Below are 27,992 nucleotides of genomic sequence, written 5' to 3' on the forward strand. Positions count from 1 at the left end.
GCCCCCGGCTCCCGCTGGCCCCGCGGCGGCGCTGGTTGCTGTCGTGAGCCGCAGCCGCCCCGCCCCACCTCTCCCTCCCACCCCCACTCCCCCCCCCCGCCGGCCCTGCGCACGGGCCGCCCCTCCCCCCGCCTCCCCGGCCCCTCTCACGGTGCCAAGATGGCGGCGGCGGCGGGCGGCGGCAGTTGCCCCGGGCCTGGCTCCGCGCGGGGCCGCTTCCCGGGCCGCCCGCGGGGCTCCGGCGGGGGCGGGGGCCGCGGCGGACGGGGCAGCGGAGCCGAGAGAGTGCGGGTAGCTCTGCGGCGCGGCGGCGGCGGCGGCGCGGGGGGGCCGGGCGGAGCCGAGCCCGGGGAGGACACGGCCCTGCTCCGTTTGCTGGGGCTCCGCCGGGGCCTGCGCCGGCTCCGCCGCCTGTGGGCCGGCCCGCGCATTCAGCGGGGCCGGGGCCGGGGCCGGGGCCGGGGCTGGGGCCCAAGCCGTGGCTGCGTGCCGGAGGAGGAGAGCAGTGACGAGGAATCCGACGATGAGGTGAGGCAGTCGGAGGCGTCCCCAACGCCGGGCGGGGCGGAGGCCGGGGGCTTCCAAGGGTCTGGGTGGCCCCGAGGGGTGGAGTGGGGAAGCGAGGTTCTCAGGGCCCCTGCGGAGGGAAGGGGCCCTGGAAATAGGCCTGGGAGTAGATAGGCTGCACGGAGCTGTCGGTGAAAAAGGCCTATGAAAGTATATAGAGAAGCCGGGCTGCAGCTGGGTACTTGGGCCTGAGGCACGTCCTGCAGAAGTGTCCTGGGCTGATGATCTTGGTAGTTGGCAAAGCTATTGCAGTAGAGCTTTGAGCGAAAAGGCTATGGATACTGCATGCCCAGCCAGTGGTGGTTGACAGCAGCAGCGTGGCTTTAGTGGACCCAGGCTGGGGCTCTCTGGGCTCTTACCTGTAGGCTGCTTCACCTGGCCTCATAATCTCCGACACATCCCAGATTCACCAGTTCCCCGATTCCTCTTAAAGTGGAGAGACGGTAGCATGTTGGAGGGCTTCCTCTTGGGGGCACAGGTTGAAGAAAAATGGAATAAAGGCTGAGACTGGGGACTCTGGCAAGTTCAAGTTCAGCTCAGGATTTATCCTCAGCCTCAGAAAAGTCAGGAGGGTGTGGATTGTATTACAGACAGTTTGTAGTCACCTCAGGGCTCAGAGTAGAGTTTATTATGGTAAACCACTTGAAACACACAGACACATACACACTCGATTTGAGTGCCCCTATTCCCATCTTCATTCAGGAGGAAACTGCAACCTGAGAGTGTGTAAACAGTAGTCCCACCTTTTTGAGTTGGAGGATGAGGGAGTCTGAGCGTAGTGTCTACTGCCTGGCCTGAGAAGACCCAGTTCTGTTCCCTTCCGGGCCAGCAAACCACTGACAGCTGCGCTGGTGTAGTCCGGTATACGGGATGGGGGTTCGAAATACCCTGTGCCTCCAATCCTAGGGAGAGACTCTTTTCTACTCTTTTTATCTTCCAGTCTTAAGTTTTTCTCTAAACAGATAGGGGTATGTTAAGGGGGAAACTGGGGCTATACCTCCATACCTGAATCTCCGGTGGAACGAGGGCTTTGGCACTGACTGCTGTTTCTCCCTCCACCCCTGGTCCCCTAAATCAGGAGTTTCAGGGTTTTCATTCAGATGAAGATGTGGCCCCCAGTTCCCTGCGCTCTGCGCTCCGATCCCAGCGAGGTGAGTGATGGGGAAACTCTACCTCTGTAGCTTTACAGGAATGTTATTCTTGCTCTTCATGTTAGCTTTTCCCTGTTTAACTAGAGTCTCCATCAGCTACATAGCGTGTTCTGTGTTCAAAGCCCAAGCTAGGCTGGGTTGTGGGGGAAAGAGACAAGGAAGACTTAGTCCTTGCCCTCCTGGAGTGCCTTCTTCAGTCTGCAGGGCTAGCTTGACCCATCTCCCCACACCTATTCTCCTTTTAGGTCGAGCCCCCCGAGGTCGGGGCCGCAAGCATAAGACGACCCCCATTCCGCCTCCTCGCCTAGCAGATGTCGCTCCTACCCCCCCAAAGACTCCTGCTCGGAAACGGGGTGAGGAGGGCACAGAACGGATGGTGCAGGCACTGACTGAACTTCTCCGGCGGGCCCAGGCACCCCCAGCCCCGCGGAGCCGGGCATGTGAGCCCTCTACTCCACGTCGGTCTCGGGGACGGCCCCCAGGACGGCCAGCAGGCCCCTGCAGGAAGAAGCAACAAGCAGTAGTGGTGGCAGAAGCAGCTGTGACAATCCCCAAACCTGAGCCCCCACCCCCTGTGGTTCCTGTAAAACACCGAACTGGCAGCTGGAAGTGCAAGGAGGGGCCTGGCCCAGGACCTGGGACCCCCAAGCGTGGAGGACAGTCTGGGCGAGGAGGCCGTGGAGGTAGAGGCCGAGGCCGAGGCGGGCTCCCTCTCGTAATCAAGTTTGTTTCAAAGGCCAAAAAAGTGAAGATGGGACAGTTGTCCTTGGGACTTGAATCAGGTCAGGGTCAAGATCAACATGAAGAAAGCTGGCAGGATGCCCCCCAAGCAAAAGTTGGATCTGGACAGGGAGAGGGCCCTTGCTGGAGAAAAGAGCAAAAGCTGGAGGAAGAGGGAGAGGAGGAGACAGAAGAAGAGAAAGACAAGGAAGAGAGAGAGGAGAAGGTAGAGAGAGCTGGACCTGAAGAAGAGATGATGCTAGCAGAGGAAAAGGAAGAGGCAAAGCTGCCATCTCCACCCTCGACTCCTCCAGCCCCTCCAGCCCCTCCACCTGCTCCATCTCCTCCACCTCCACCTCCTCCACCTCCTCCACCTCCTCCACCTCCACCACCTCCACCACCCCCTCCACCCCTCCCACCCCCCTCCACTTCTCCTTCATCCCCAGTTTGCCCTCCACCACCCCCAGTGTCCCCTCTGCCCCCACCATCGCCTCCACCGCCTCCTGCCCCAGAGGAGCAGGAAGAATCCCCTCCAGTGGTCCCAGCTACATGCTCCAGGAAGAGGGGCCGGCCTCCCCTGACCCCCAGCCAGCGGGCAGAGCGAGAAGCTGCTCGGGCAGTGCCGGAGGCTACCTCTCCTCCCACTCCAACCCCCAGCACCACCACGGGGGGCCCTCTGGAAGACAGCCCCACTGTGGCCCCCAAAAGTACCACCTTCCTGAAGAATATCCGGCAGTTTATTATGCCTGTGGTGAGTGCCCGCTCCTCCCGAGTCATCAAGACACCCCGGCGATTTATGGACGAAGACCCCCCCAAACCCCTAAAGGTAGAAGTCTCACCTGTTCTGCGGCCTCCTGTTGCCACCTCCCCACTTGCCCCCCCAGAACCAGCACCAGCTCCCTCTCCACCACGTGCCCCAACCCCCCCATCTACCCCAGTCCCACTCCCTGAGAAGAGACGGTCCATTCTAAGGGAACCCACATTTCGCTGGACCTCGCTGACCCGGGAACTGCCCCCTCCTCCTCCTGCCCCCCCACCGGCCCCACCCCCACCTCCTGCCCCTGTCACTCCATCGCGGAGGCCCCTGCTCCTTCGGGCACCTCAGTTTACCCCGAGTGAAGCCCACTTGAAGATCTACGAATCGGTGCTTACTACTCCTCTTGGGGCCCCGGAAGCCCCTGAGCCAGAGCCTCCTCCTGCCGACGACTCTCCAGCTGAGCCTGAGCCACGGGCAGTGGGCCGCACCAACCACCTCAGCCTGCCTCGATTTGCCCCCGTGGTCGCCACTCCTGTTAAGGCCGAGGTGCCCCTTCCTGGGGCTCCGTCTCTGAGCAATGGGCATCAGTCTCAGGCTCAGCTACAGCAGCCCCTCCAGGCCTTGCCAAGCCAGCTGCTGCCCCAGGCACTACCACCACAGCAGCCCCAACTACAGGCGCACTTACAACTGCAGCCACAGCCACAGCCACCGCCACAGCAGCTGTCACCACTGGAAAAGGCCCGTACTGCGGGCTTGGGTTCCTTACCGCTGTCTGGTGTGGAGGAGAAAATGTTCAGCCTCCTCAAGAGAGCCAAGGTGCAGCTGTTCAAGATCGATCAGCAGCAGCAGCAGCAAAAGGTGGCGTCTTTGATGCCGGTGAGCATGGCACTTTGGCCAGGTTTCTGCACTCAGTCATCTGGCCTCAGTTCTCTCCATTCTCTCAGTTTTCGGTCACCTCCTGCCTCCTCAGACCCCCTCCAGTATTTCAGGGGACCCTCAGAGCCAGTCCTTCCCTGCTTCTCAGCTGCCTGTGTTCCTTCCCTGGCCTGCCCCGATGCTCATCCCCTGGCCCTATTTTTCCTCACTTTCCAGCCTCTGACCCTGTTTATTTCCCCACCAGCCGAGCCCTGGAGGGCAGATGGAGGAAGTCATGGGGACTGTCAAGCAGATCTCAGATAGAGGTTCTGTCAAGTCTGAAGATGAATCGATGGAAACTAAGAGAGAGAGACCGTCGGTATGGAGTGGGAGCAGAGCCCTCTGAAGAAGGCTGGTTGCAGGAGCACAAGGGGCAACTTCCCACATGTATTCCTGGTTTCTCCTCCCCTAGGGCCCCGAGTCCCCTGTGCAAGGCCCCCGTATCAAACATGTGTGTCGTCATGCTGCTGTGGCCCTAGGTCAGGCCCGGGCCATGGTGCCCGAAGACGTGCCCCGCCTCAGTGCTCTCCCTCTCCGGGATCGGCAGGACCTCGTCACGGAGGGTAGGGGCGGGTGTGTTGTGGGAAGATTGGACAGCTGTGTCACATTTGGGGGCGAGCACGTGCACCGAGAGCCTAGGAGAGCAGGAGCTGAGTTGGATGCTTGGGGCAGGTGGCAGGTGGGTTGGAGTGCTAGGTCTTAGAGCAGATTTGAGGGCACCTGGGACCTGAGCACTGTGGGAAAGTCGGGACCAGAGGGTCAGTTGAATCAGATCTGGGGGAGAACAGGGAACTGAGGTAAAAAGCCTAGTGGCCTTGTGGCCCCATCCTTTCCTCTCCATTGCACTAGATACATCATCAGCATCTGAGACTGAGAGTGTCCCGTCACGGTCTCGGCGGGGAAAGGTGGAGTCAGCAGGGCCTGGGGGAGACTCAGAGCCTGCAGGGTCTGGAGGGACCCTGGCCCATACACCCCGGCGCTCACTGCCCTCCCATCATGGCAAGAAGATGAGGATGGCACGGTGTGGACACTGTCGGGGCTGCCTGCGTGTGCAGGACTGTGGGTCCTGTGTCAACTGCCTGGACAAGCCCAAATTTGGGGGCCCCAACACCAAGAAGCAGTGCTGTGTGTGAGTAGCCAGGGCGCAGCCTCTGTTCCCACCCGTGGTTGTCAGTCACCCAGGCCTCCTGCCCCACCAGAGCAGTGGGATTGGCATCCTTGTGGAGAGCTTCCTCTCTTCCCCCAGACCACCAGTCCCCTACCCTGGTGACGTGCTGCTCCCCTCCCCAGATACCGGAAGTGTGACAAGATAGAGGCTCGGAAGATGGAACGGCTGGCTAAAAAAGGTAACGAGGCTTGATGCTTTACACAACCTTATTTAGATCCATGGTGTGGAAGAACCGCGTTTTCTTTGCTCTCCTCCCTTTATCTTTGCAGTCTGTTACCTTTGTCATCTTTCCGTCGTGTGCTTTCATATCTCTCCTGTACTCGTTCTCGTCTGCCCCACTTCTTTTTGGCTTTTCTGCATCCCAGCGTCCCATGTCCCTGACTGAGCTCAGATCCTACTAAGTCCCCTGTTCCCACAGGCCGGACGATAGTGAAGACGCTGTTGCCCTGGGATTCCGATGAATCTCCTGAGGCCTCCCCTGGTCCTCCAGGCCCACGCCGGGGGGCGGGAGCTGGGGGGCCCCGGGAGGAGGTGGTGGCCCCCCCAGGGCCCGAGGAGCAGGACTCCCTCCTACTGCAGCGCAAGTCAGCCCGGCGCTGCGTCAAACAGCGACCCTCCTATGATATCTTCGAGGACTCGGATGACTCAGAGCCTGGGGGTCCCCCTGCTCCCCGGCGTCGGACCCCCCGAGAGAATGGTGCGAATTGCTTGTTGTTTCCCCTTCCAGTCAGTCCTGTGTCTTGTGTAGATGGGTTTTCAGACCAGGGGCTGTATCTGTGTGATAGAGAGTGCAGAGAAGGAGGTAATCTATGGGACAGGGAAAATGGGTGTGTAAAGTTTTTAGAGCTTATGGAGCCGGGTCTAAGAGTCCTCCTGTTGGTTAGTTAAAGGCAGTCCTGGGGATCCAGGGAACATGAGGGGGCATGGAGGAAAGGGAATGGGGCAGGGAAGAGGAGGCCTCTCACCACTTACATGTGCTGCCTAGAGCTGCCAGTGCCGGAACCCGAGGAGCAGAGCCGGCCCCGCAAGCCCACCCTGCAGCCTGTGTTGCAGCTCAAGGCCCGAAGGCGCCTGGACAAGGTCAGCACGGCCCCACACCAAGAACCCTGAGCCCTGTGGAAGGCGTGGCTCCCGCCCTTCAGGAGCTTCCTAGCAAGTCAGGGTAACGGGCTCACCTGAGTGCTGTGTTGTGTCCACACCAGAGGACAGGCCCTGAGGGGTAAGGCAGGTCCTTCTGGAAAGCAAAGTAGGATCTGGGCAAAAGACAGGGTTGGGCAGGCTGGGGGAGAGGATAGTAGGGAGAGAAGTCTGCAGACGGTGAGGCTGGCAGCTTTCTGACCACCGCCACCCTCCCTAGGATGCTTTGGCTCCTGGCCCCTTTGCCTCTTTTCCCAATGGCTGGACTGGAAAACAGAAGTCCCCTGACGGAGTGCACCGGGTCCGTGTGGATTTTAAGGTATGGCATTGAGGGAGAGGGTCTCAAGGACTGTGTTGGAAAGAAACCTAAGGGTTGTAGCTGAGAAACCAGGGCCTTAAAGAATGGCTTTGGCTTATGTTCCTGGCTGCTCTCTGATCTCATGTCCTTTCTTCCCTCAGGAGGATTGTGACCTGGAGAACGTGTGGCTGATGGGCGGCCTGAGCGTGCTCACCTCCGTGCCAGGCGGGCCGCCGATGGTGTGCTTGCTGTGTGCCAGCAAAGGCCTGCATGAGGTTGGATCCCCGCCTTTTTCCACAACCCCCCCAGGTCTCCATTGGCCCTTACTGCCTGATTGCTTCGGCCCTCAACAGGGTCTCATCCCTTGGCCTCTTGGCCTCACACTGTGCCCATTGTTCACTCTCCCCATCCCTAGCTGGTGTTCTGCCAAGTCTGCTGTGACCCTTTCCATCCGTTCTGTCTGGAGGAGGCCGAGCGGCCCCTGCCTCAACATCATGACACCTGGTGCTGCCGCCGCTGCAAGTTTTGCCATGTCTGTGGGCGCAAAGGCCGGGGATCCAAGGTTTGGGCACAGGAGCCGTGAGGGTAGAGGCATGGAGGAGGGGGGAATACTTGTGCCCATAGGTTCTGCCATTGCTGTTTTTCTCCCAACTTCCAACAGCACCTCCTGGAGTGTGAGCGCTGCCGCCATGCTTATCACCCAGCCTGCCTGGGGCCCAGCTACCCAACCCGGGCCACACGCAAACGGCGCCACTGGGTGAGAGATGAGGCCCACACCCCTTGCATTGGAGTTCTAATTAAGGCTGCTACCACCCCCAGACTGGAAGGTTGGAGGTCCTTGTGAGAGTTTATCTGATAAATAGCATTTTTCTTCCAAAATTTCACGTAGACGAGACTTATGTGCAGAATTTGTACCGAATGATTGAAGAATGCAAAAGCGTTCATGCATTTCATGGTCCTGGGCTCAGAATCACCTGCCCCTGCCTGACTTCTGTTCCTCCTTGTCTCCATCTGTCAGTCTTCCCTACCTCATTCCTGTTCCTCCCTCCCTCCTCACTTCTCTTGTACACCTTTTCTCCTCTTACCTGTCCTTCCTCATTTATCTCCTGCTTACCATCCACTCCTTTTTGCCCATCTCCTCCCATCGTAGCCCCCCACAGTGCTCCAATCTCCTCCCCCTAATGTCACCCGGTACCCCCCCCCCCCAGATCTGCTCGGCCTGCGTGCGCTGTAAGAGCTGTGGGGCAACTCCAGGCAAGAACTGGGACGTCGAGTGGTCTGGAGATTACAGCCTCTGCCCCAGGTGCACCCAGCTCTTTGAGAAAGGTGGGGACCTGTCAGGGGACCTGGGCCCTGGGGGACACCGGGCAGTGGGCCAGTCTCCTAGACAGGCAGGACAGATGCAGTTTTTTAGAGGCTTTGTATTCTCTTTTAGCCACAGAACCTTTCTTTCTGTTCATGGTAGTCTCCCACAGAAGCCTATCCAGTATCTCAAGTAGAGGGACACAGTTCCTCTCAGGGCAGCAGGAGTTGGCCTGGTCCCCACTGTTGTAGTGGTCCCTGAACTGCTTCTTAGAACCTCGAGTCTCCACTGATCACTTTGAAAACCTGGGCTTTCCCCCGTGTTCATTCAGGCAGCATGTTAGCCAGTGAGGCATTGGGGCTGTAGGGCTGCAAGAGGCCATATCCTCAGCCAGCGTTTAGAGAATTGAAGGACCCGAGTTGGGGCATGGCAGAGGCAGCCGTCACAGCAGCCAAACAAGGGGTGGTGGTTCTGGCCCCTCTGACTTGCCCTTTTCCTCTGTCTTCTGCAGGAAATTTTTGCCCAATCTGCACACGCTGCTACGAAGACAATGACTACGAGAGCAAGATGATGCAGTGCGCGCAATGTGACCACTGGGTGCATGCCAAGTGCGAGGGGCTCTCTGGTGAGCAGGCAGAGTGCCTGGGCTGCCACCTCTGCCCCAGGGGGGACGGGGGCAGAGGTGTCCCCTGTATACCCTCGGCACAGGGCCTCACGGGACAGGTGTCACGAATGTATGTCCTCGGCAACTCCTCTGGGCTGCTGAGAGCCCTCGCATTCTCCCAGATCATTCTCTCCTTTCCCACCCTGGCTATTTTAGATGAAGACTATGAGATCCTTTCTGGGCTGCCAGACTCCGTGCTGTACACCTGTGGACCGTGTGCAGGGGCCACGCACCCCCGTTGGCGAGAGGCCCTGAGTGGGGCCCTGCAGGGGGGCCTGCGCCAGGTGCTCCAGGGCCTGCTGAGCTCCAAGGTGGCGGGCCCACTGCTCCTGTGCACTCAGGTCTGGGGGGCTCAGGAGGTAGGATGGGGTGGGGCCAGGCCCAGCAGCAGCCCTGCTGACTTTTCTGTCTCTACAGTGTGGGCAGGCTGGAAAGCAGCTACACCCAGGCCCCTGCGATCTGCAAGCTGTGAGTCGGCGCTTCGAGGAAGGCCATTACAAGTCTGTGGTGAGTGGGACACGGGAATAGGTGGGCGCCAGGAAGAGGGGGTGGTGTGTGGGGTGGGGGCTCTGATCCTGACAAGCCCCCTTACAGCACAGCTTTATGGAGGACATGGTGGGCATCCTGATGAGGCACTCAGAAGAAGGAGAAGGCACTCAGCCAGAGCGCCGGGCTGGAGGCCAGATGAAGGGGCTCCTACTGAAGGTGAGAACTTTAGGGGAATGTCTTTAGAGTGGCTTGAGTAGTAGTGGGGAGGAGAGTGGGGGTCCTGCAGACCCTATCCCTACCAGCTTTCCTGGGGAAGCCAGTTCTTCTCATCCTGTTAACCCACTCCCCAGCTGCTAGAGTCTGCGTTCGGCTGGTTCGACGCCCACGACCCCAAGTACTGGCGACGGAGTACCCGGCTGCCGAAGTGAGCAAGGCTGGGTAACAGGAGGGGAACCAGGGAACAAGGGCAAAAGCAAGGGCACCTGGGAATCCAGGGTCTGGATCCTGGGCCAAGAACAGACGAGGAACATGGTTAGGGTCTGGAGCGTGGTGGAACCAGGGTGAGCGTCCTTGGTGGTTGTAGGCCAGCAAAGACTCTGTGTGGTTTGCTCACTTTGTTTCTACTTTGGGAAGGGTAATGTTGGGGAATAGCAGGGAGTAAGCCATTTCTGGGGGGTTGAGCAGACACATTAGTGCGTGATGATCCAGACTGTTAGAGTGGTGATGGGAAGTTCAGGGTGCTTTGGGAGCCCAGAGAAGGTGCTTAGGGCTAATGCTTCTCAGAAGAGATGACATCCAAGCCGAGATGTGGAAAAAGAGTATTCCAGGCATGAGGAATAGCATTTCACGCGTCATAGGTGGGTAAGGGGCCCTGGCTTATTTGGGAGACTGGAAGAAATGCCACGTGGAGAGAGGATCAAGTGTGTCATGGCATGTTTAGGCTAAGATAGTGGGTGGCCACCCCTGTTAGACGTATCAGATGCTGACCCTGCCTGTCCACAGCGGAGTTCTTCCCAACGCCGTGTTGCCCCCATCCTTGGACCATGTCTACGCTCAGTGGAGGCAGCAGGAACCTGAGACCCCAGAATCAGGGCAGCCTCCGGGGGACCCCTCAGCAGGTACTGGGAAGTGGGGCCTGGAAGCCAGGGCCCCTGAGTTGGTGGGACATGCTCTTGGTCCTGATTCTGGGACTTGCCTTCCCACATCTCTTCTAGCTTTTCAGGGCAAGGATCCAGCTGCTTTCTCACACCTGGAGGACCCTCGTCAGTGTGCGCTCTGCCTCAAATACGGGGATGCGGATTCTAAGGTGAGGGCTACCATGTGAAGCCCCAAGTGGTGGGGCCTGGTCCCTGGGGCCTTCCCTCACACCATTTCTCCTCTGCCCCCAGGAGGCAGGACGACTCCTATACATTGGGCAGAATGAGTGGACACACGTCAACTGTGCCATTTGGTCAGCTGAAGTGTTTGAGGAAAATGATGGCTCCCTCAAGAATGTGCATGCTGCTGTGGCTCGAGGGAGGCAGATGGTGAGAGCCCGGGCCTAGAGAGGTGGGCAGCCCCAGGGTCTCGGGTAGGCCCCCCCCCCCCCCCCCCCCCCCCCCCCACATAGGGGAAACTGCTCTTGTTTCACAATTTCTACCCCACCATATCCTCTCACTGCTGGTCCTGGGTACCATTTTTTGTTGTCCCAGGACTCTGATGCTTCACTGATAGTGGCTCCCTGCCCTATCAGATCCCATATTTGGGTCTGAAGCTTGGCAGATTAAAAGTTAGAAGATCTGTTGATTGAACCTGTGCTGGATGCTTTCTGTACAGTGCGACATGTAGCTCCTACTGTGTCCCCATGAGGTGAGGTATTGCCTGGGTTAAAACCTCTCCTCACCAGTGTGGGACCTGGTGCTGTAGAATGTCTCAGGCTCAGGAAGTGAGACATGGGGTGATACGTATTGTGGGGGGGTGCAAATGTGAAGATTAAAATGATATAAGTTTTACATTAAAATAGAGAGGAAGAGCATGCATCTCTTGATTTGGGGTCATAAGTTCAAGCCCCATGTGTAGAATGTAGTGATTACTTAAGTAAATTTTTTCTTTTTAATGGTATGAGAAATATGGTAAATATTGGTTGGTAGGTGTTAGATGTTGTTATTTTTGTCTCTGTTGCAACACCCTGCTTCAGAAAATCTGCAGTAGTTTTGATGTGCACCTGGCCCTGGATGCAGCTAGGGAAGAGGGTATGTTTGATGAGGACCTTTGCTTTGCGAGGTGCTGGGCTAGACGGGCCCAGGCAGAGTCTCAAGGATGGTGATGCTGAGCATCAGAGCCCGGTCTCGGTCACTGGCTTCTCCCCTCAGCAGCCCCTTCCATCCGCAGCGCTGTGAACTCTGCCTGAAGCCTGGAGCCACAGTGGGCTGCTGCCTTTCCTCCTGCCTCAGCAACTTCCATTTCATGTGTGCCCGGGCCAGCTATTGCATCTTCCAGGACGATAAGAAAGTTTTCTGCCAGAAACACACAGACCTGCTGGATGGCAAGGTGAGCCAGAACCATGGGGAAGACCGCTTCCCGCTGCTCTCTCTTCCCTTTCTACTCCTAGACCCCTGCAGCCCCTCAGCCCTAGCCCCAGCTCTCCAGTCCCTGCCTCCGAGCCGTCCCTCACATCCCCCTTGTTTCTCACCAACCCAGCAACCCCATTTGCCACCCCTCTTCCAGGAGATTGTGACCCCTGATGGGTTTGATGTTCTCCGCCGAGTCTATGTGGACTTTGAGGGCATCAACTTTAAGCGAAAGTTCTTGACGGGACTGGAACCTGATGCCATCAATGTGCTCATTGGTAAGCCTCTTGCTCTCTACCCTGGTCTTCCTGATCCTGCCTGGCCCACCTTCCTGATCTCTTCTCTGCACCATAGGCTCCATTCGAATTGACTCCTTGGGTACCTTGTCTGATCTCTCGGACTGCGAGGGACGGCTCTTCCCCATTGGCTACCAGTGAGCAGCCCAGGGGGCCTGGGTGGGGTGTAAGTACTCCAGGACAGGATCCCATTTCCCAAGTTGTCCTGACCGTCTTACCTACACGCCTACCTGACAGGTGCTCCCGTCTGTACTGGAGCACAGTGGATGCTCGACGGCGCTGCTGGTATCGGTGTCGTATTCTGGAGTATCGGCCATGGGGTCCGAGGGAAGAGCCAGTTCACCTGGAGGCAGCAGAGGAGAATCAGACCATTGTGCACAGTCCTGCCCCTTCCTCAGGTAAGGACCTTGGAACTCCCTCATTTCCTTCCCTGAACGCTGCCCTCCCCAAATGGTTACCCACCAACCCCGTTTCCCTCTTCGCTAAAGAAACCCCTGGATATTTGCCATTCTGCCTTTTGTCCTAATGCCAATAAATGATCACTTAACAGCTGTGCGTTACGTGCCAGGGACTGACTACACTCAGCACTTCACAGGAAGTGAAAGGATAGCTACTTGCTTGTGGGGGGTGGCAGCTTCTAGACAAACAGTGTTACAGCCCCCTGGCTTGGGGCGTGTGTGCCCAGGATGCTCCCCGCAGCCCTCTGTGGAAGGTGCTGGCTCTGCTCTGCTGCAGCGCAGAAAGGGCCATCGCTCCGCACAGTAACACCGTGCTGGCATCGGGACGTGAGCCACATCGGTCCCCTCGTAGCCATGCCAGGGCTGAGGGATGTCGCTGAGAGCTGGATGGCACACAGCAAGGATTGGGCTTGGAGACTGGTAAAGGAGAGCTTGTGGGCTGAACAGGAGGAAGAAGATGATCGGAGTGTGTTTGCAGGGAAGGGGTTTGTGCCAGGTTGGAGCATGACATAAAGTAGAGCGGGGAGGAGGGTGTAGCCATCCTGGCTGGTAGCAGGGGAGTTTTGGGAGGAGGTGGCAGAGGTTGGTTCTCATGGATTTGGTGGAGCCAGGTAATGGGGAGCCCCAAGCACCAGGTTGGGGCAGATGCGTTTGATGTGGCAGGGATGCGAGGCACGGGTGAGAAAGTGGTGGGACTGGCCCTGCTGGAGAGAGGGCAGTGCCCCTCGCGGCATACGGGGCCTGAGTCAGAACAGTAGGCGGCTGGGAATGGGGGAGGTGTCAGAGATGGGTGAGGAAGGGTTTCAGAGGGCCCCTGATCCACGCATGTGTGGAGGTTTTGAAGAAAGGGGGTGTGAGACCTGGGTGATGATTGGGAACCAGTGCACATTGTGACCAGACCATTGGACAGGGGTGGGGAAGGCTCGGTTGGCTCAAAAGGAGGGAGGGTGGGTCAGGAGAGGCTTTAACAGAGAGCCCCTGCCATTCCTGATGGCATTCTCCTGCCTCCTCAGAGCCCCCAGATCATGTGGACCCCCCTCCAGATATAGATGCCCTCATCCCTGGAGCTCCTGAGCACCACTCACCTGTTCAGAACCTGGACCCCCCACTTCGGCCAGATCCAAGCAGTGCCCCTCCTCCAGCCCCCCGCTCCTTCTCGGGGGCTCGAATTAAAGTGCCCAACTACTCACCATCCCGGAGGCCCTTGGGGGGTGTCTCCTTTGGACCCCTGCCCTCCCCTGGTGAGTACCTGGGAGTGTCGGGGAGAGGGGTGGGTGGGTGAGGCAGGAGCTCATGGCTGACACTGACCCTTCCCCCCACAGGAAGTCCATCTTCTCTGACCCACCACATCCCCACGGTGGGAGACCTGGACTTCCCAGCTCCCCCGAGACGTTCCCGTCGTCCCAGCCCCCTGGCCCCAAGGCTGCCGGCATCACGGCGGGCCTCTCCCCCTCTCAGAACCTCCCCACAGCTCAGGGTGCCCCCTCCTACCTCAGTCATTAGAGCCCTCACACCTACCTCAGGGGAGCTGGCTCCCCCTGGCCCAGCCCCATCTCCTCCACCACCCCCTGAAGACCTGGGCCCAGACTTTGAGGACATGGAGGTGGTATCAGGACTGAGTGCTGCTGACCTGGACTTTGCGGCCAGCCTGCTGGGGACTGAGCCCTTCCAGGAAGAGATTGTGGCTGCGGGGGTAGTGGGGAGTGGCCACGGGGGCCCAGGGGACAGTTCAGAGGAAGAGGCCAGCCCTACCCCCCGCTATGTCCACTTCCCTGTGACTGTGGTGTCTGGCCCTGCCCTGGCCCCTGGCGCCCTTCCTGGAGCCCCCCGCATCGAACAGCTGGATGGAGTGGATGACGGCACGGACAGCGAGGCAGAGGCCATCCAGCAGCCTCGGGGCCAGGGGACTCCTCCTTCAGGGCCAGGAGTGGGCCGGGCTGGGGTCATCGGGGCTGCAGGGGACAGAACCCGACCTCCTGAGGACTTGCCGTCAGAAATTGTGGATTTTGTGTTGAAGAACCTAGGGGGGCCCGGGGAGGGAGGTGCTGGGCCCAGAGAGGAGCCGCTCCCCCCAGCGCCTCCACTGGCCAATGGCAGCCAGCCTCCCCAGGGCCTACCCTCCAACCCAGCTGACCCCACTCGGACGTTTGCCTGGCTCCCTGGGGCCCCAGGGGTCCGGGTATTGAGCCTGGGCCCTACCCCTGAGCCCCCCAAACCCGCCACATCCAAAATCATCCTTGTCAACAAGCTCGGGCAAGTGTTCGTGAAGATGGCTGGGGAGGGTGAACCCGTCTCACCCCCAGTGAAGCAGCCACCTCTGCCCCCTCCTATCCCCCCCACAGCCCCTGCTTCCTGGACTCTGCCCCCGGGACCGCTGCTGGGTGTGTTGCCCGTGGTAGGGGTGGTCCGCCCTGCCCCACCACCACCCCCTCCTCCACTGACACTGGTGTTGAGCAGTGGGCCCCCCAGTCCGCCCCATCAGGCCATCCGCGTCAAGAGGGTGTCCACCTTCTCTGGCCGTTCCCCACCAGCGCCTCCCCCAAACAAGGCCCCCCGGCTGGAGGAAGATGGAGAGTCCTTGGAGGATGCTCCCCGGGGTCCAGGGCTTAGTGGCAGCGGGTGAGTGAATGTGCTGAGTCTGCGGAGGAGGGCAAGAGGGGGGGCAGGAGACGGCAGCTCAGCCTTCTTGGGGTTCCTCCCCCAGGTTTAGCCGAGTGAGGATGAAAACGCCCACAGTGCGTGGAGTTCTTGACTTGGATGAGCCTGGGGAGCCCACTGGGGAGGAAAGTCCAAGGTGAGTAGCCAGTGCCCTTCTCCTGGAGGCTCTGGGACATCATCTCTTCCTCTTTCTGACAGGTCTCTCCTCACAGGCCCCTCCAGGACCGGTCCCCTTTGCTGCCGCTCCCAGAAGGTGGTCCTCCCCGGGCCCCCGATGGTCCCCCTGACCTGCTGCTTGAGTCCCAGTGGCACCACTACTCAGGTAGGGACCAGCCTTTCGTTCTCCCTACCCCTTCCTTGTGCTTGTCTCGGTTGGGTGATGGTGGTCAGATGCAGAATCGGTCCGTTTCAAAAGATAGCTCTTGGGCACCAACTGGCTCTGAGCCCGAGACTAGGTATTCAGAGTTAGAGAGATGTCCTCGGAGCTTGTGGCCCATGGCAGAAAAAGAGGGATGAAGTGTCAGCTCCACGTGAAAGGCCCTGCGGAAGTGCCCAAGAGCCCAGGGGTCTGCTTCAGAGCCTGATCTGCCGGGGTCAGAGGGTTAGGTCCCTAGCAGGGCTGAGCAGTGTGGGGGCTGTCAGAGTTAGAGGTGGGATTTAGAGCCATACAGCTAGACAAGAGCACTCAGCCAGCGAGGAGCTCATCTAGGATCCAGAGGGGCAGGAGGACTAGGAAGGATATAAAAAGAGAGCAGTGCCGCAGAGGACACCAGGCATGTGGACTCTTGGGGTACTGCCCTGGGAAGGATGTTGCATCAGGGTCCAGAATTGAAGACCGTGGTTGATGAGCGGGCCAAAACAAGACCCAGGCATCTTGCCAGCAAGCTTGGCTAAGGGTCTGAGAGGAGAGGGTGGGCAGCAGCCCAGTGGGGTTTGTATGAGGGCTGAGACAGCAAAGCCACGGAGGAGGGTGAAGGGGGCTTGCGGAGGGAAGCAGAGGTGGGAGAAGGCGTGGCCATTGGATCTGAAGAGACCACTGAGGGGGAGCCTCGGGGTGGGGGCCGGGGGAGGGGCCATCAGTGCAGTTGCAAAGCTGTCAGGACGCAGGTTGGGTGCGCGCGGAGTGGATTGGGCTAACGGCCTCGGTGAAGCTGGGAGGGCAGTGAGTGCTCTGTTGGTTATAGAGGGCCGTGGGAGAGGGGGTAGGCTACAGCCAAGTGAGCTGGTAACAGAGCAGCCTGAGGTTCGGAATTTCTCCTGGCCCCAGCCCTGTCCGGATACGTGGATTGTCTCATTACGTAGCGCTGTTACTGAGCGTGGAAGCCGAGCGAGGTACACGAGAGACCGCTTAACTGAAAGACTGCGTATGGGGGTCAGAGGTGGCGTGAGGATATGGCAGTGACCATGACGGACAGGTCCCCACCCTTAGGGACCACGCCACATTTTGGTAGAGGAAGCAGACACGTACGTTAGCAAGTGTACTGCAGCTGAGAACGAGCGCCGTGAGAAAGAAGGCAATGAGAGCGCCCGGGTGAGGCCCCTGTAGTCAGCCTGTCGGGTTCAGGGAACAGAATGGAGGTGAGGATGGGGTAAGGGCAAAGAGGAGGTGGAAGAAGTTGTCAGAGGTGAACCCAGGGGCACTGAGGCCTGGAGATGATGGGGTCGCACAGCAAACCAGGTTTGGAGTCTTGCCTCTGGCTGGGAGGGCATGTGGTCAGGTTGGCCCGGAGGAGTGGTGTGGGGAGCAAGCGTGGCCACGTGGGTCCTGCCTCTCCTACAGCACCCTCCACTCAAACTTAGGTTCTTCTCACCCTCCCCGCTCTGGACGGTCAGTCCTCAGACCGCGCCATGCTTGAGCGAGCCGCTGCATCTGGGCTGATCTCCACACACACACACACACACACACCCGCCCCGCGCCCCTTGTAGCACTTCCTTCGTTGGCTTCCCAAACCCCACCCCTCTCTTCATCTCTCTGCTCTTGCCTCCTCGTTGCCCCAGCCTGTCACTTTGGCATGTCCCAGTGTCCCAGCGCCCCGGCCGTGACTTCTCTGTCTGCACTTACTCTCAGGTGTTCTCATCTCTCCCTGGATCTGGATCCCATCTCGTACTCTGACAGCCTGCAGATTGGTAGCCAGGCTCCTAGATCCCGCTGCCTGCTCCCTGTCTCCAGCAGGTTGCAAGGGCAGGTTTTCTGAGAGGAATTTCAGACTCAGCATGTCCCAAACTCAGCTCTCTACCTTGTTCCACCCTCTCCTCACCATCTCCATTCCAGTTGTTTAGGCCCCAAACCTCAGAGTTGTCCTTGACCCTCCACTGGCTCTCACATCCCCATCTCCTACAGCAGCAAGTCCTCTCTGTTTGAGCTGCAAAATCTTTAGCCCCTGAGAAATCCCTTAAGTAGCTCATAACGTACATGTACTTGACTCTTTGGGTAGAGGCCTTTATAATAAATTTGTAATATTTACAGAGCTGTGCTGCATATAAAAAAATACACGTGCAAGATATCCTCCTTTGGTATTTTTAATTTTCTGTGAGAGAAGAACGAGGGGCAGATGGGCATTGTTGGTGAACTGGGTTTGAGTGAGCCAGAAGTGTGTCCTGCTGAGCCAGGGCACCCCAGGCTGCTGCCGTGGAAATGCTCATCTCTCCGAGAACTCTAACAGAAAAGGGACTGTGGGCTCGTCAGAAAAAAATAATGTCCATCCTGCAGGGCTCATGGGGCAGTTAGAGCAGGAAGAGAGCCCTCAGCCCAAGTGTCTGTGCTTGTGCATGGAGAGGAAGGGAGGGGGTTGGGGAACCCGGGGCCCCGGAGTCCAGGAGGGGTGATCCTCACCTACTCTGACCTGCTGCTTGGGACCAGGTGAGGCGTCAAGCTCTGACGAAGAGCCTCCATCCCCAGAGGACAAAGAGAACCAGGTCCCCAAACGGGCTGGCCCGCATCTGCGCTTCGAGATCAGCAGTGAGGATGGGTTCAGTGTGGAGGCAGAGAGCTTGGAGGGTGAGTCGGGAGTGGTGGTGACGGAGGGAAGGTGTCCGGTCCTCCCGTCGAGCCCCATCCTGACCGTTCTGGCCCTGCACTCCCCTCAGGGGCATGGAGAACTCTGATTGAGAAGGTGCAAGAGGCCCGAGGGCACGCCCGGCTCCGGCATCTCTCCTTCAGTGGTAAGCCCAGGGGCTGCTGGGATGCTGAGCGCTGAGCGCACTCCCAGAGGACAGAATGGACCTCTGACATGACGTGTGTCCTCACCTTTGACTGTCCCCAGGGATGAGCGGGGCAAGGCTCCTGGGCATCCACCACGATGCCGTCATCTTCCTGGCAGAGCAGCTGCCCGGGGCCCAGCGCTGCCAGCACTACAAGTTCCGCTACCACCAGCAGGGAGAAGGCCAGGAAGAACCCCCCTTGAACCCCCATGGAGCAGCCCGGGCCGAGGTTTATCTCCGGTGAGATGTCGGGGCGGCCCTGTGGGTGTTGTCAAGCGCGGGAGTTAGGTCTCGAGATTGGAAACTGAGGCCTGGGAGAAGGTGCTTGGCCCCTCCAGGAATTACTCCTAGAGTTCACAGCAGACGAGTGAACCCCCGCTCCGTCCCCCTCCTGCTGTGTCTTGGGGGTAGCAGTATTTCTTCTTGCTAGCAGCAAGCCCCAGTCAGAGGTTAGGTGGGTGACATCTCTTTGAAGGAATGGCTGTTACCCACCCTCTCTCCTCCCCGCTTGCTGCAGGAAATGCACCTTTGACATGTTCAACTTCCTGGCCTCCCAGCACCGGGTGCTCCCTGAGGGAGCCGCCTGTGACGAGGAAGAGGATGAGGTGCAGCTCAGGTCAACCAGGTACGGAGGGCAGGCCAGGGTGCTGGAGGTGTTCTGGAAGGGTCCTAAAGAGGGTGACCAGGGGCAAGAGAGGTCATTCCTGGGTACCAGCCTGTGACACTGCTGACCCCACCAGACGTGCCACCAGCCTGGAGCTGCCCATGGCCATGCGCTTTCGCCACCTCAAGAAGACATCCAAAGAGGCTGTGGGTGTCTACAGGTTAGTGGGGTTGGGGGGAGGATGCCCCTTGGGTGGATGGACAGGTGCCCTGGTGCAGGGCCACCTTGGTTCTGTCCCCCTCCCCCCTGAGCTCCCTCTGGCCCGTCCTACCCTGCAGATCTGCCATCCACGGGCGGGGCCTGTTCTGTAAGCGGAACATTGATGCTGGTGAGATGGTCATCGAGTATTCTGGAATCGTCATTCGCTCCGTGCTGACTGACAAGCGGGAGAAGTTCTACGATGGGAAGGTGGGCTCCGTGGGGCTGTGGGAGCGAGGTGGGCACAGCAGGGCTGGGCCGTGGGCACCGAGAGCCCCTGACCCTGCCTCCCCGCCACTCTAGGGGATCGGGTGCTACATGTTCCGGATGGACGACTTCGATGTGGTGGACGCCACGATGCACGGCAATGCCGCGCGCTTCATCAACCACTCGTGCGAGCCCAACTGCTTCTCCCGGGTCATCCACGTGGAGGGCCAGAAGCACATCGTCATCTTCGCCTTGCGCCGCATCCTGCGCGGGGAGGAGCTCACCTATGACTACAAGTTCCCCATCGAGGACGCCAGCAACAAGCTGCCCTGCAACTGCGGCGCCAAGCGCTGCCGTCGCTTCCTGAACTGAGGCCGCCGCCGCTGCCGCCGCCACCGCCGCCCCACAGCCCCTGCTGCCGTCTGGCCCTGAGCTGGGGAGGGGGTGCTCCTGAGCCCCCCCCCAGCCCCCGGAGCCTCTCACCCCCACCCTCCTGTCCAGGGTGGACGTGGGCCGCAGGTGGCAGAGGCCCCGCCTCCACCCCTCCAGCCCACCCAGCAATCGCCCCCTCCCTGCCTTGGGGGCCCAGGATGTAGATACTGTACAAAGGTTTCTAAATCCCTTCTTTTCTATGCACTTTTTTATTTAAGAGGGCGGGTTCCCAGGTGGGAACCCCCCATAATAAAGTCTGTCAATGTTTGGAGAGGTGGTCTTCCTGTCTGTGTGGTGCTGCGGCGGGTGGGCGCTCCTGGTTGTCCACACCACTCCTGAGCCAGGGAAGCCTGTCAGCCTCAGCAGGAGGTGAGAGGCCACCCTTGGGAAGGACATGGAAACTGGGGGGAGGGGTCCGTTCCAGCTTCAGAGCTGCACATGCTCTGCTGGTTCCCATTGAGAACCAAGTCGGGCTCCCTGCGGATGACCTGCTCCAGGGGTAGCAGGGCCATTTCTCGGGGAGGACCCGGGCTGCCCAGAGGCACCAGAGGCCGGCTCTAGGTGGCCCCTCAGGCTTTATTCTGGTCTGTGTGTGTGGTGGAGTAAGAGCGTTCCTGTTGGGTCTCAGCCTAATTCAGACTGTTTCAAAATCTCGCCTTAATGAGGCTCAGAGACAGCGGACACTTATTTCACGGGAAACTTTATTAAGGACTAGGCTGGGCAAGTCCCAGCTCACCCAAGCTTGGACAGCACCTGCAGCGCATCTGCCCGCCCTAGCTGGGCCAGGTGTGTGCCAAGCTGGCCCGGAGAAGCAGACGGCTCCCTTGCCACCACCATCTCAATCAAGGCCCGAAGTGGCGAGCGACCGGGCCGCAACGAGTACGCGAAGGTGCAGCAGGCAGCAGGCACTCCGTATCTCGCCGCCAGGTGTCTGGTGGTGCCACAGGCCATCCCGCCGCCCGGCCCCGGCTCGGGATCCAGCAGTACAGTCGGTTCCTCCAGCACCTCCAGCTCATCCAGGAGGCGAGACAGGGGCTGTGAAGCCAAATTCGGCAGTTCTGGGAGACAAATTTGGGGGTGAGGGAGAGGAAGGGCAATCTTCCCATCCACCTCCCTCCCTGGCATGTCCCCAACTAACCTCTGCCCAGGAGTGGAACCAGAGCGACCTCCTTCCGTGAGTCCCCTGTCTCTGATGCCTCCAGGGAGCCTGGAGAGGACGAGGGATGGAGGACAACTTTTGCCTGGCGGTGACACCACTGGCCCACCAGGAGGACCACTGCTGAGGTGACCAGCAGAACCAGCACCATGAAAACCAGCACGACCGGCAGGGCAAAATTTGGCAAGACCTGAGTGACGCTGCGCTCAGATGTCCACGACAGACTGGAAATCGGTGATGGGCTGGGATCCTGGGAGCTAAGGACATCTGGTTTCCCAGACTTCAGGGGGCAGGGCTCCTTGGGAGGGATCGACCTCTGCAAATAGGTTGGAGTAAAGTGGGAGGCATGCCCGACTCCTGCCCCCTCAGCCTGAACCTTCCATCCTTCCAGCCCTCAGTGGGACCAAATCCCCACCCGATCCAGCTACCCCCCGCGCCCCCCCCCCAATTGAACGCAGGTAGGTCTCCTGATCTATTATGCCCCCACCCTATTCTCTTCAGTGGGGCTACACCCCCTCCCTTGATCCAGGCCGCGCCCATCTAACCCCAGACCACGCCCCCCAGCCCCCAACCCGCCTCCAGCAAGCTGCACCCTAGCCCAGGCCCTCCGGAGCCCGACCAGCACCTGTGGGCAGCGCTGCTGTGTTCCTCTCCGGCTCCCCGCGGGAGCAGGGGCCGTGGCTCCGCTGCCACAGGGGCTACATAGCTCCGCACTGTCGGGGCTGCACTGCCCAAAAGGACATTCTTTGAAGGGACGCGACATGTGATCGCCAGAATCATTGAGCCCGCAGTTTTCCGAAAACTCGGGCGTAGTCTGGTGGGAAACAGGGTCTTACAGCTTACAGCTGCCCAGGCACTCCTCTCCTGCACTAGCGACACCCTTTCCCCCTTTGTCCTATCCCAGCAGGCCCCAGCCCTTGTACCCTACTAAACCAACCTATCACCGAAGCGCCCACCCTTCCTCCCCGCACTAGCCCGGCCAGTCTCCAGACCCTGTCTCCACAGGCCCCGCTACCCGTTACCCTCACCCCGCTCCGGCACCAAGCCCCGCCTACTCCTGATTTGTCTGCTCAGCCCAGCCTTTGAACACTGCTGCTATCCGGCCTAACCGGCAATCCCCGTACCATCCCTTCCATCACAAGCGGAGCCCCACATTGTCTTACCTGTGTAAGGCCTGCTGCCGCCACCCCGAAGCAAGCCCCACGGGCAGTAACCCACAAACTTCGTCCCTTCCCCAGCTCCTTATCACCCACTGGCTCGGCCTGAACATTTGCATGCCCCGTCTGGGCTCCTCACCGGGACAGGGGGGTGGCCCAAAGCGCTGCAGGCAGCTGCCGCAGCACCGGTTATCAGGGTTCCAGTACTCCAGGCGCCCGCAGTGCTGGGAGGCCTCCCGAGGCACCACCTGGGCCAGGAGCAGCGCAGAGTCAGGAGGAGGCATAGGGGCCCCATCCGGGCAGGGTCTGCAGCCTGGGGAGCCGTGACCGCAGAACTTCCGACCACATCGACTCTGTCACACTTTCCAGGAAACCCAGGCAGAAGAAGGAAGCAGTGATGTGGGGGCATGGAATCCCCAGACCCCTTTGGAAGACAGGAATCTACCCCCAGCCCCAAGTCCAGCTCCTGGTCCATTATCGGAAGGGCCACAAAGGCCTCAAGATGGCTAGAATGAGGAGTCTGGGACCACAACGAGTGGATTCATATCCCACCTCTGTCATCTTCCTTACCTCTTTTCTCATCCCTACAACGGGATGACAGTACCTGTCTCAAAGGTTTATTGTGAAGAATTAAAATCGTTACTGGAAGTACTTAGAACAGAAGCTGGCATATGGTAAGCTTAAAGCAGGTATTTCCAACGCCATGTCAGGGCAGCTGGCATGGAGGACCCAGCCTGCACCCTCTGGAGATTCCCACTCAACTCCCAGGAACCTTACTTTAGCTGTCTAACCCCAATCTCCCTCCGGGCTGGGGATCCTCCAACCTGTCACAACCAGGCACCTCCCCCTAGAAAAGCCGGAGAGCTGTGCTGAGGCTCCCAGCTCAGAGGCGTGCCCACCGCAACCCATCCCACTGAGGGGTTTCTAGAGCCTTGGGCCTGAGCCTACTGCTCTCCCACCTGTTGTTGGAAGTTCTTCAGCAGAAGTTGTGGCCGGAGACCAGCCCGCTTCCCCTTTCATGAGGAGATGTGGGGGTGGAAGGAAACTCCAGCCCACAGCTAGGCTCAAGCTAATAGGTTCTAAACCCTCAATACAGAGCTTTATTAGGGGAGGGGTGGTAAGAGAAGATCCCTGTGTTGAACAGATACATCATGGAGCCCGGGAGCCTGGGGAAGATGGAGCTGGGGAGTTAAGGGAGCTTTAAGGAGGGGTCCTAGCTGGGAACATTTAAGCCTGTCAGGGGTAGAGGTCAAGGGAGCCAGGGTCTCAGAAGTGGCCATGCCGGTGGTCTGGGGAACGTCGTCGGTTTCTTTCTCGGGGATGGTGGCTGGTGTGGGACCTCGGGGGTGACCTGGGGACAGGAGTGGAGAGATGAGGGTTAGAGCTGGAAGGAGTGAGGCACTGTTCCCCAGCTCTGCCTCTCTGTTCTGGGATGGGGCAGGTAACCAGAGTTCCTGAGTGGTATCGGGACGGGTTCTCAGGGACCAATCTCGGGACTGGAGATCCAGACTGGTCTTGGGTTTGGGGCTTTGGAGTTCCAGCTCGTTTGGGGGTTGAGACTCAGGCGCTGGTCTTTGGATGGTGCTCAGAGCTAGTCTTAGGATACAAAAAAGAGATGCTGTTATTGGGGGCACAGGATGAGGTCCATGTCAGGGTCTAAGGGCCTTAGGGTATGAGCTGTCTGGACAGGCTGGTCCTGAGGTACCTGCGCCTGGGTCCCCACCCATACAGCTGACGTCGGAGGTTACGGGAGATGGGCCGCAGGTGCATGAAGTACATTCCCTGGGTAGAGGATGGACGGACGGATGGACGAAGCCATTGTCAATGACAATATCCCAACACACAGGAGTGTGGGAACTCCAGGTGCCCATCCCAGCCCCCTGCTACCATACCCCATCTCATACTGCCGGCAGCATGACTCCCGAAAGTCGGTGACAGGAGACAGCTCAGCGTGCACAGCCTGCCCGTTGAACCAGCGGTTATTGAGCTCAGCCACTGCACGCTCTGCATCCTCCTCACGCGGAAACTGAGGGGAAAGTCGATCAGGGTCAGCAATCAAACTCAGAAGTCTTTAGTGGATTCGTCAGCAGCTCTGGGGCCGGGCTGGATTTAGTGATGGACCTCAAGCTATGAGGCTTCAAAGGTGGCCATCAGGCACTGAAATGCCTCCACCTCTAGGCTCTCATGTGGGGACAGCAGGCACCTTGACATAGACATTGTCCACGAGGTGGTCCCCCAGGTTGTCGCACACATTCATCTCTTCAATCACCCCGTACTTCTCCTGCAGCTCCGTGAACACCTCCTGCGGAAAACCAGGAGAAACTCAGCTGAGCTACTGTTCTCCAGGAAACTCTACCCATCCCTTGCCAACCCTCACCTCCAAGAAGTTATCAGTGTTCTTGCGCCTCCAAGTCGCTCACGTGACCTGGGGGGGAGGAGGAGCAGAGTGAAATCAGGGGCTGGCCTGCTGGGGCCTGTCCGCCCTGCCCCCAAGACCGGTCCCTCACTCACAGTGCGATCCGTCTGCGGTTTGGGCGGTGTTCTGTGGATTCTGGTACAGGTTGAGTAGCACTATGGTCTGAACAGAATTTAAAGGGGGCGGGGCCTGAGCTCATGCAAAGGGGTGAGGTGAGGTATGACGGTTGAGGGGTGACACTTGGCAACAGAGAAGAAGCCTAAGCATCTTGAGTGCATCATCGATGCTTGCCCCTAAGGAAACCAAAAGAGACACCTAGCAGTCAGGGACAGCCCAGCGTGTAACTTGTACGTACGGGGGCGTGGCCAAGATCCTGGGAGAGGGGCCTGAAGGAGGGGGAGGAACCTGCAGAGGCCCGACTAGAAAAAAGCCGGTGGTGGGGTGGGGCTTAGGAAGCCGGAAAAGGCGGCACCTCGTGGTGACGGACAACAGAAGGGGATTGGCCGGGAGACGTTAACCCTCAAAGCTCCGTGCCGGGTCTCACCTGGCTGAAAGTCGGTTTGTTGTGAAGCCGGGAGCACCGGTCCCCGTGCCGGCCGGCCCCGATCTTAAAGTAAAAAGAGCAGTTAACCCTGGAAGAGGTGCAAAGACAGAGGTGAACCGAGGGCCGGGGAGGCCGGACACCTCAGAAACACCGCCCAACGCCCCCCAGCCACCAGGGAACCAAATGTCCCGGTCCTGTCCCCCGCAAGGAGCCACTCCCTGCGCCCGTTCTCACTTGTCCTTCTCAGTCCCGAATATCGAAGCTAAATATTCAGCCATTTTTACCCGAACCCTCCAACTCTGTCTGCTCTTCACGTCATTTCCGTTGCTTAAGAGCATTGGGAAGGGTAGTTCGTCGCTGCCTCCCGACACAGCACGCGCTCAGAAACTGCCTACTGCGCTTGCAGGTTCGAGGCCTGCGCCCTCCCGGCAAAATCACCACTGGAGTTCCCGAAGGCGCATGCGGCATCTAAAAAGACTACAAACTCCAGAGACACTTGCGGTATCTCGCGCAAACTTCCGGAGTTGAAAGCCGCAAGGGCTTCCAAGCGAGGAAATAGACTGCACTGGTGAGTTGGGGACTGTTCGCGCACCCGAATAAACACGAAGAACGTTCAACCCAGCCAGCTTGTTGGTGGGGGCCGGGGTACCCTTCTTTCAGCAAACCCACCCTTCAGTTTTTCTCCGTTTTGTCGTAATAGGGGCGTGGTTGTTCGCGATCCCTGCATCTGTCACTTGGGGTCGAGGCTTGGCTCCTGCCCTACAGACCCGCGGGGAGACTCGGCCTCAGCGCCACTATGAACTTGGAGCGGGTGTCTAACGAGGAAAAATTGAATCTGTGCCGGAAGTACTACCTGGGTAAGGGCCGGTTCCTAGGATCCCAGGAGAAGAGAGGGGACCGGACTAGAGCGCCAGAGGGAAGAGAGCCTGGGGCCTGGATTCTTGAGTCTAAGGGATAAAGACTGAGGTTGCGGACTCCTGGGAAGGGAAGGGAAGGGCCTGGGACCTAAGGAAAGAGGAAGCTGGGACCTCAGCTTCTGGGTCCCAAGAGACGGGGGACGTTGGGCCGGACTCTGGGTCACGAGAAAGAGATGAATGAGGAGTCGGATTTGGGGGCCCTAGAGAGGGAGCCAGGATTTCTAAGTCTCTGATAGCAGAGATCGCCACTTGAACTTGGGTATGGGAGACTGCCTTCGGTCCTCTAGGTGGGAGTTGGGGCGGGGAGAGGGTAGGGGGAGGAGGATCCTCACTGCCTAACGTTACAGTTTTTTATTTATATTATTATTATTTTTTTTCTCTTAGGTGGGTTTGCTTTCCTGCCTTTTCTCTGGTTGGTCAACATCTTCTGGTTCTTCCGAGAGGCCTTCCTTGTCCCAGCATACACGGAGCAGAGCCAAATCAAAGGCTGTGAGTCCAGGGTACAGATGAAGGAAGGCCATCAGATGTTGGGAGGGAATGATGGAGATTTCAGGATTCGGGGCTTCTGAAGAGAAGAGAGGGCCAGCGCGGCGGGGGCGGGGCGGGAGACTAGAGATCAGGTGGAAGCCAACCTTATCCATTCTTGTTCCTTTTGCAGATGTCTGGCGCTCAGCTGTGGGCTTCCTCTTCTGGGTGATTGTGCTCACCACCTGGATCACCATCTTCCAGATCTACCGGCCCCGTTGGGGCGCCCTTGGTGACTACCTCTCCTTCACCATACCCCTGGGTACCCCCTGATCCTTCCTCTGCACAGGACTGGGACCTGTTCATTCGCCCAGGATGGGCTCCTCTATTCTAAGCTCACTCTCAAACCCCAAGACTTGTTCCCATTTCCTGTGTTCTTTGCTGACATCCCCCAATAAAGGACTCTAATTCTCTATATTGACTTCCTGGATCTTTTGGAGGTTGAAGCATAAAATGGTTATTAATATTCAGAAATACATATTTAATGCCCACCTTGTGCCAGGCTTAGTGCTTCACACATATGTGCAGTCCTTCATTCTCTGCATCCTCTGAAATAGGAACTTTCCTGCTCTGGAACCCTATTTTACAGATGCAGAAGGAAGGATTATTGCTGGCATTGCTAGGGGCCTTTATCCTGTGCTGGTGGTGTGTGAATTTGAAAACTACTTTCTCACTTGGTCTCAGTATTCTCATCAGAAATTTGGATATCAGTGTTATCTCCTAGAATTTTTCTGAGCCAAAGCGTATGTGGTAAATGGAAGTTTCCCGTTTTCTGAGGATGTTGCCTGCAGCATTAGACATAGCCAAGAGTTTTATCAGAGGGGGCTTCCTTGACCATCTTTAAAATTTCAGCCCCTACTTTGGTACTCCCAATGTGCCTTCAGTGTTTATCCTTTCTCATTACATTTCATTTAATATGTTTTACTTGTTTCTTGTAATCTCACATCCTCTAAAATATAAGCTCAATTACGGGAAGAGTTTTTGTCTCTTTTGTTCAGTGCTGTGTTCCCAGTACCTAGAAGAGTGCCTGGCATGCTAACAAATACTTGCTAAATAAATGAGGTGCCTGAAGAGAGATTAACAGGTAGATGGCATCTAGCGAGTGCTCAGTAAGACTGAAACCGGCCTAACTCCAGAATTCTCTTCCTCAGGGACAAAAAGGGCTCCCACGGTTAAATAAACCCCGTCAATAGCTAAATTCGTGCTACTCAAAGCTTCTAACACTACAAGTTCCGAGAGGCCTCGCGAAGCCCTGGTCCTACATCAACCACAGTGCCTCGCGCGACGCAGGCGCCGTTACTCTGGCTACGTGTTTGGGAGCTGGAACTACACCTCCCAAGAAGCTCTCCAGGATGCCGTTGGTTTGTTTCCGGAAACGGGGCCTCAGAAAGGTGGGACTTAGACCTGGGAGCCGATGGCTGCAGCTGTCAATTGGTCAGGGATGA

At 58.5% G+C, this 27,992-nt stretch overlaps 4 protein-coding genes across 8 annotated transcripts; 2 read left to right on the plus strand and 2 right to left on the minus strand.

The window, feature by feature from the left end:
* The first annotated feature begins 159 nt into the window (after positions 1-159).
* Positions 160-19,794, plus strand: KMT2B (lysine methyltransferase 2B). Of its 2 annotated transcripts, XM_032841723.1 has the most exons (38): positions 160-528; positions 1,646-1,718; positions 1,964-2,752; positions 2,831-4,071; positions 4,316-4,429; positions 4,523-4,673; positions 4,960-5,239; positions 5,401-5,456; positions 5,697-5,975; positions 6,264-6,358; positions 6,636-6,734; positions 6,875-6,988; positions 7,129-7,275; positions 7,375-7,470; positions 7,922-8,039; positions 8,528-8,641; positions 8,837-9,021; positions 9,098-9,187; positions 9,275-9,385; positions 9,520-9,593; positions 10,172-10,287; positions 10,384-10,475; positions 10,558-10,695; positions 11,540-11,698; positions 11,876-11,996; positions 12,073-12,151; positions 12,252-12,412; positions 13,486-13,713; positions 13,795-15,091; positions 15,177-15,266; positions 15,343-15,452; positions 17,991-18,128; positions 18,218-18,292; positions 18,394-18,571; positions 18,849-18,956; positions 19,072-19,155; positions 19,274-19,403; positions 19,497-19,794. In XM_032841723.1, exons 1-38 carry the CDS (start codon positions 160-162, stop codon positions 19,770-19,772), a joined length of 8,175 nt encoding a protein of 2,724 aa, XP_032697614.1. In that variant the 3' UTR covers positions 19,773-19,794. The 2 variants fall into 2 exon arrangements, with proteins under 2 accessions (XP_032697614.1, XP_032697613.1); XM_032841722.1 differs by lacking the exons at positions 160-528; positions 1,646-1,718; positions 1,964-2,752; ... (1 more) ...; positions 4,316-4,429; positions 4,523-4,673 and adding an exon at positions 16,433-16,462 and having other exon boundaries at positions 5,134-5,239; positions 5,357-5,456.
* A 721-nt stretch (positions 19,795-20,515) lies between these two features.
* IGFLR1 (IGF like family receptor 1) lies at positions 20,516-23,165 on the minus strand. Of its 4 annotated transcripts, XM_032841729.1 has the most exons (4): positions 22,285-23,052; positions 21,614-21,802; positions 20,971-21,304; positions 20,516-20,890 (listed from the first exon to the last, which is right to left on the minus strand). In XM_032841729.1, exons 1-4 carry the CDS (start codon positions 22,618-22,620, stop codon positions 20,565-20,567), a joined length of 1,185 nt encoding a protein of 394 aa, XP_032697620.1. In that variant the 5' UTR covers positions 22,621-23,052; the 3' UTR covers positions 20,516-20,564. The 4 variants fall into 4 exon arrangements, with proteins under 4 accessions (XP_032697620.1, XP_032697623.1, XP_032697621.1 ...); XM_032841732.1 differs by lacking the exons at positions 21,614-21,802; positions 22,285-23,052 and adding an exon at positions 23,105-23,165 and having other exon boundaries at positions 20,971-21,039; XM_032841730.1 differs by lacking the exon at positions 21,614-21,802.
* Positions 23,166-23,209: 44 nt separating this feature from the next.
* U2AF1L4 (U2 small nuclear RNA auxiliary factor 1 like 4) lies at positions 23,210-25,457 on the minus strand. The gene is given in 9 exon segments (XM_032841737.1): positions 23,210-23,496; positions 23,851-23,927; positions 24,004-24,171; positions 24,349-24,447; positions 24,523-24,538; positions 24,540-24,570; positions 24,657-24,723; positions 25,106-25,193; positions 25,340-25,457. Coding segments are annotated over 9 exon segments (735 nt in total). The 5' UTR covers positions 25,444-25,457; the 3' UTR covers positions 23,210-23,411.
* Positions 25,458-25,571: 114 nt separating this feature from the next.
* Positions 25,572-26,962, plus strand: PSENEN (presenilin enhancer, gamma-secretase subunit). The gene is made up of 4 exons (XM_032841735.1): positions 25,572-25,673; positions 25,806-25,962; positions 26,407-26,511; positions 26,681-26,962. Exons 2-4 carry the CDS (start codon positions 25,902-25,904, stop codon positions 26,818-26,820), a joined length of 306 nt encoding a protein of 101 aa, XP_032697626.1. The 5' UTR covers positions 25,572-25,673; positions 25,806-25,901; the 3' UTR covers positions 26,821-26,962.
* Positions 26,963-27,992: the final 1,030 nt, after the last annotated feature.

The sequence above is a fragment of the Lontra canadensis genome, unplaced genomic scaffold (genome assembly GCF_010015895.1).
Source record: "Lontra canadensis isolate GAN:19392208 unplaced genomic scaffold, GSC_riverotter_1.0 scaffold125, whole genome shotgun sequence".
Taxonomy (NCBI): domain Eukaryota; kingdom Metazoa; phylum Chordata; class Mammalia; order Carnivora; family Mustelidae; genus Lontra; species Lontra canadensis.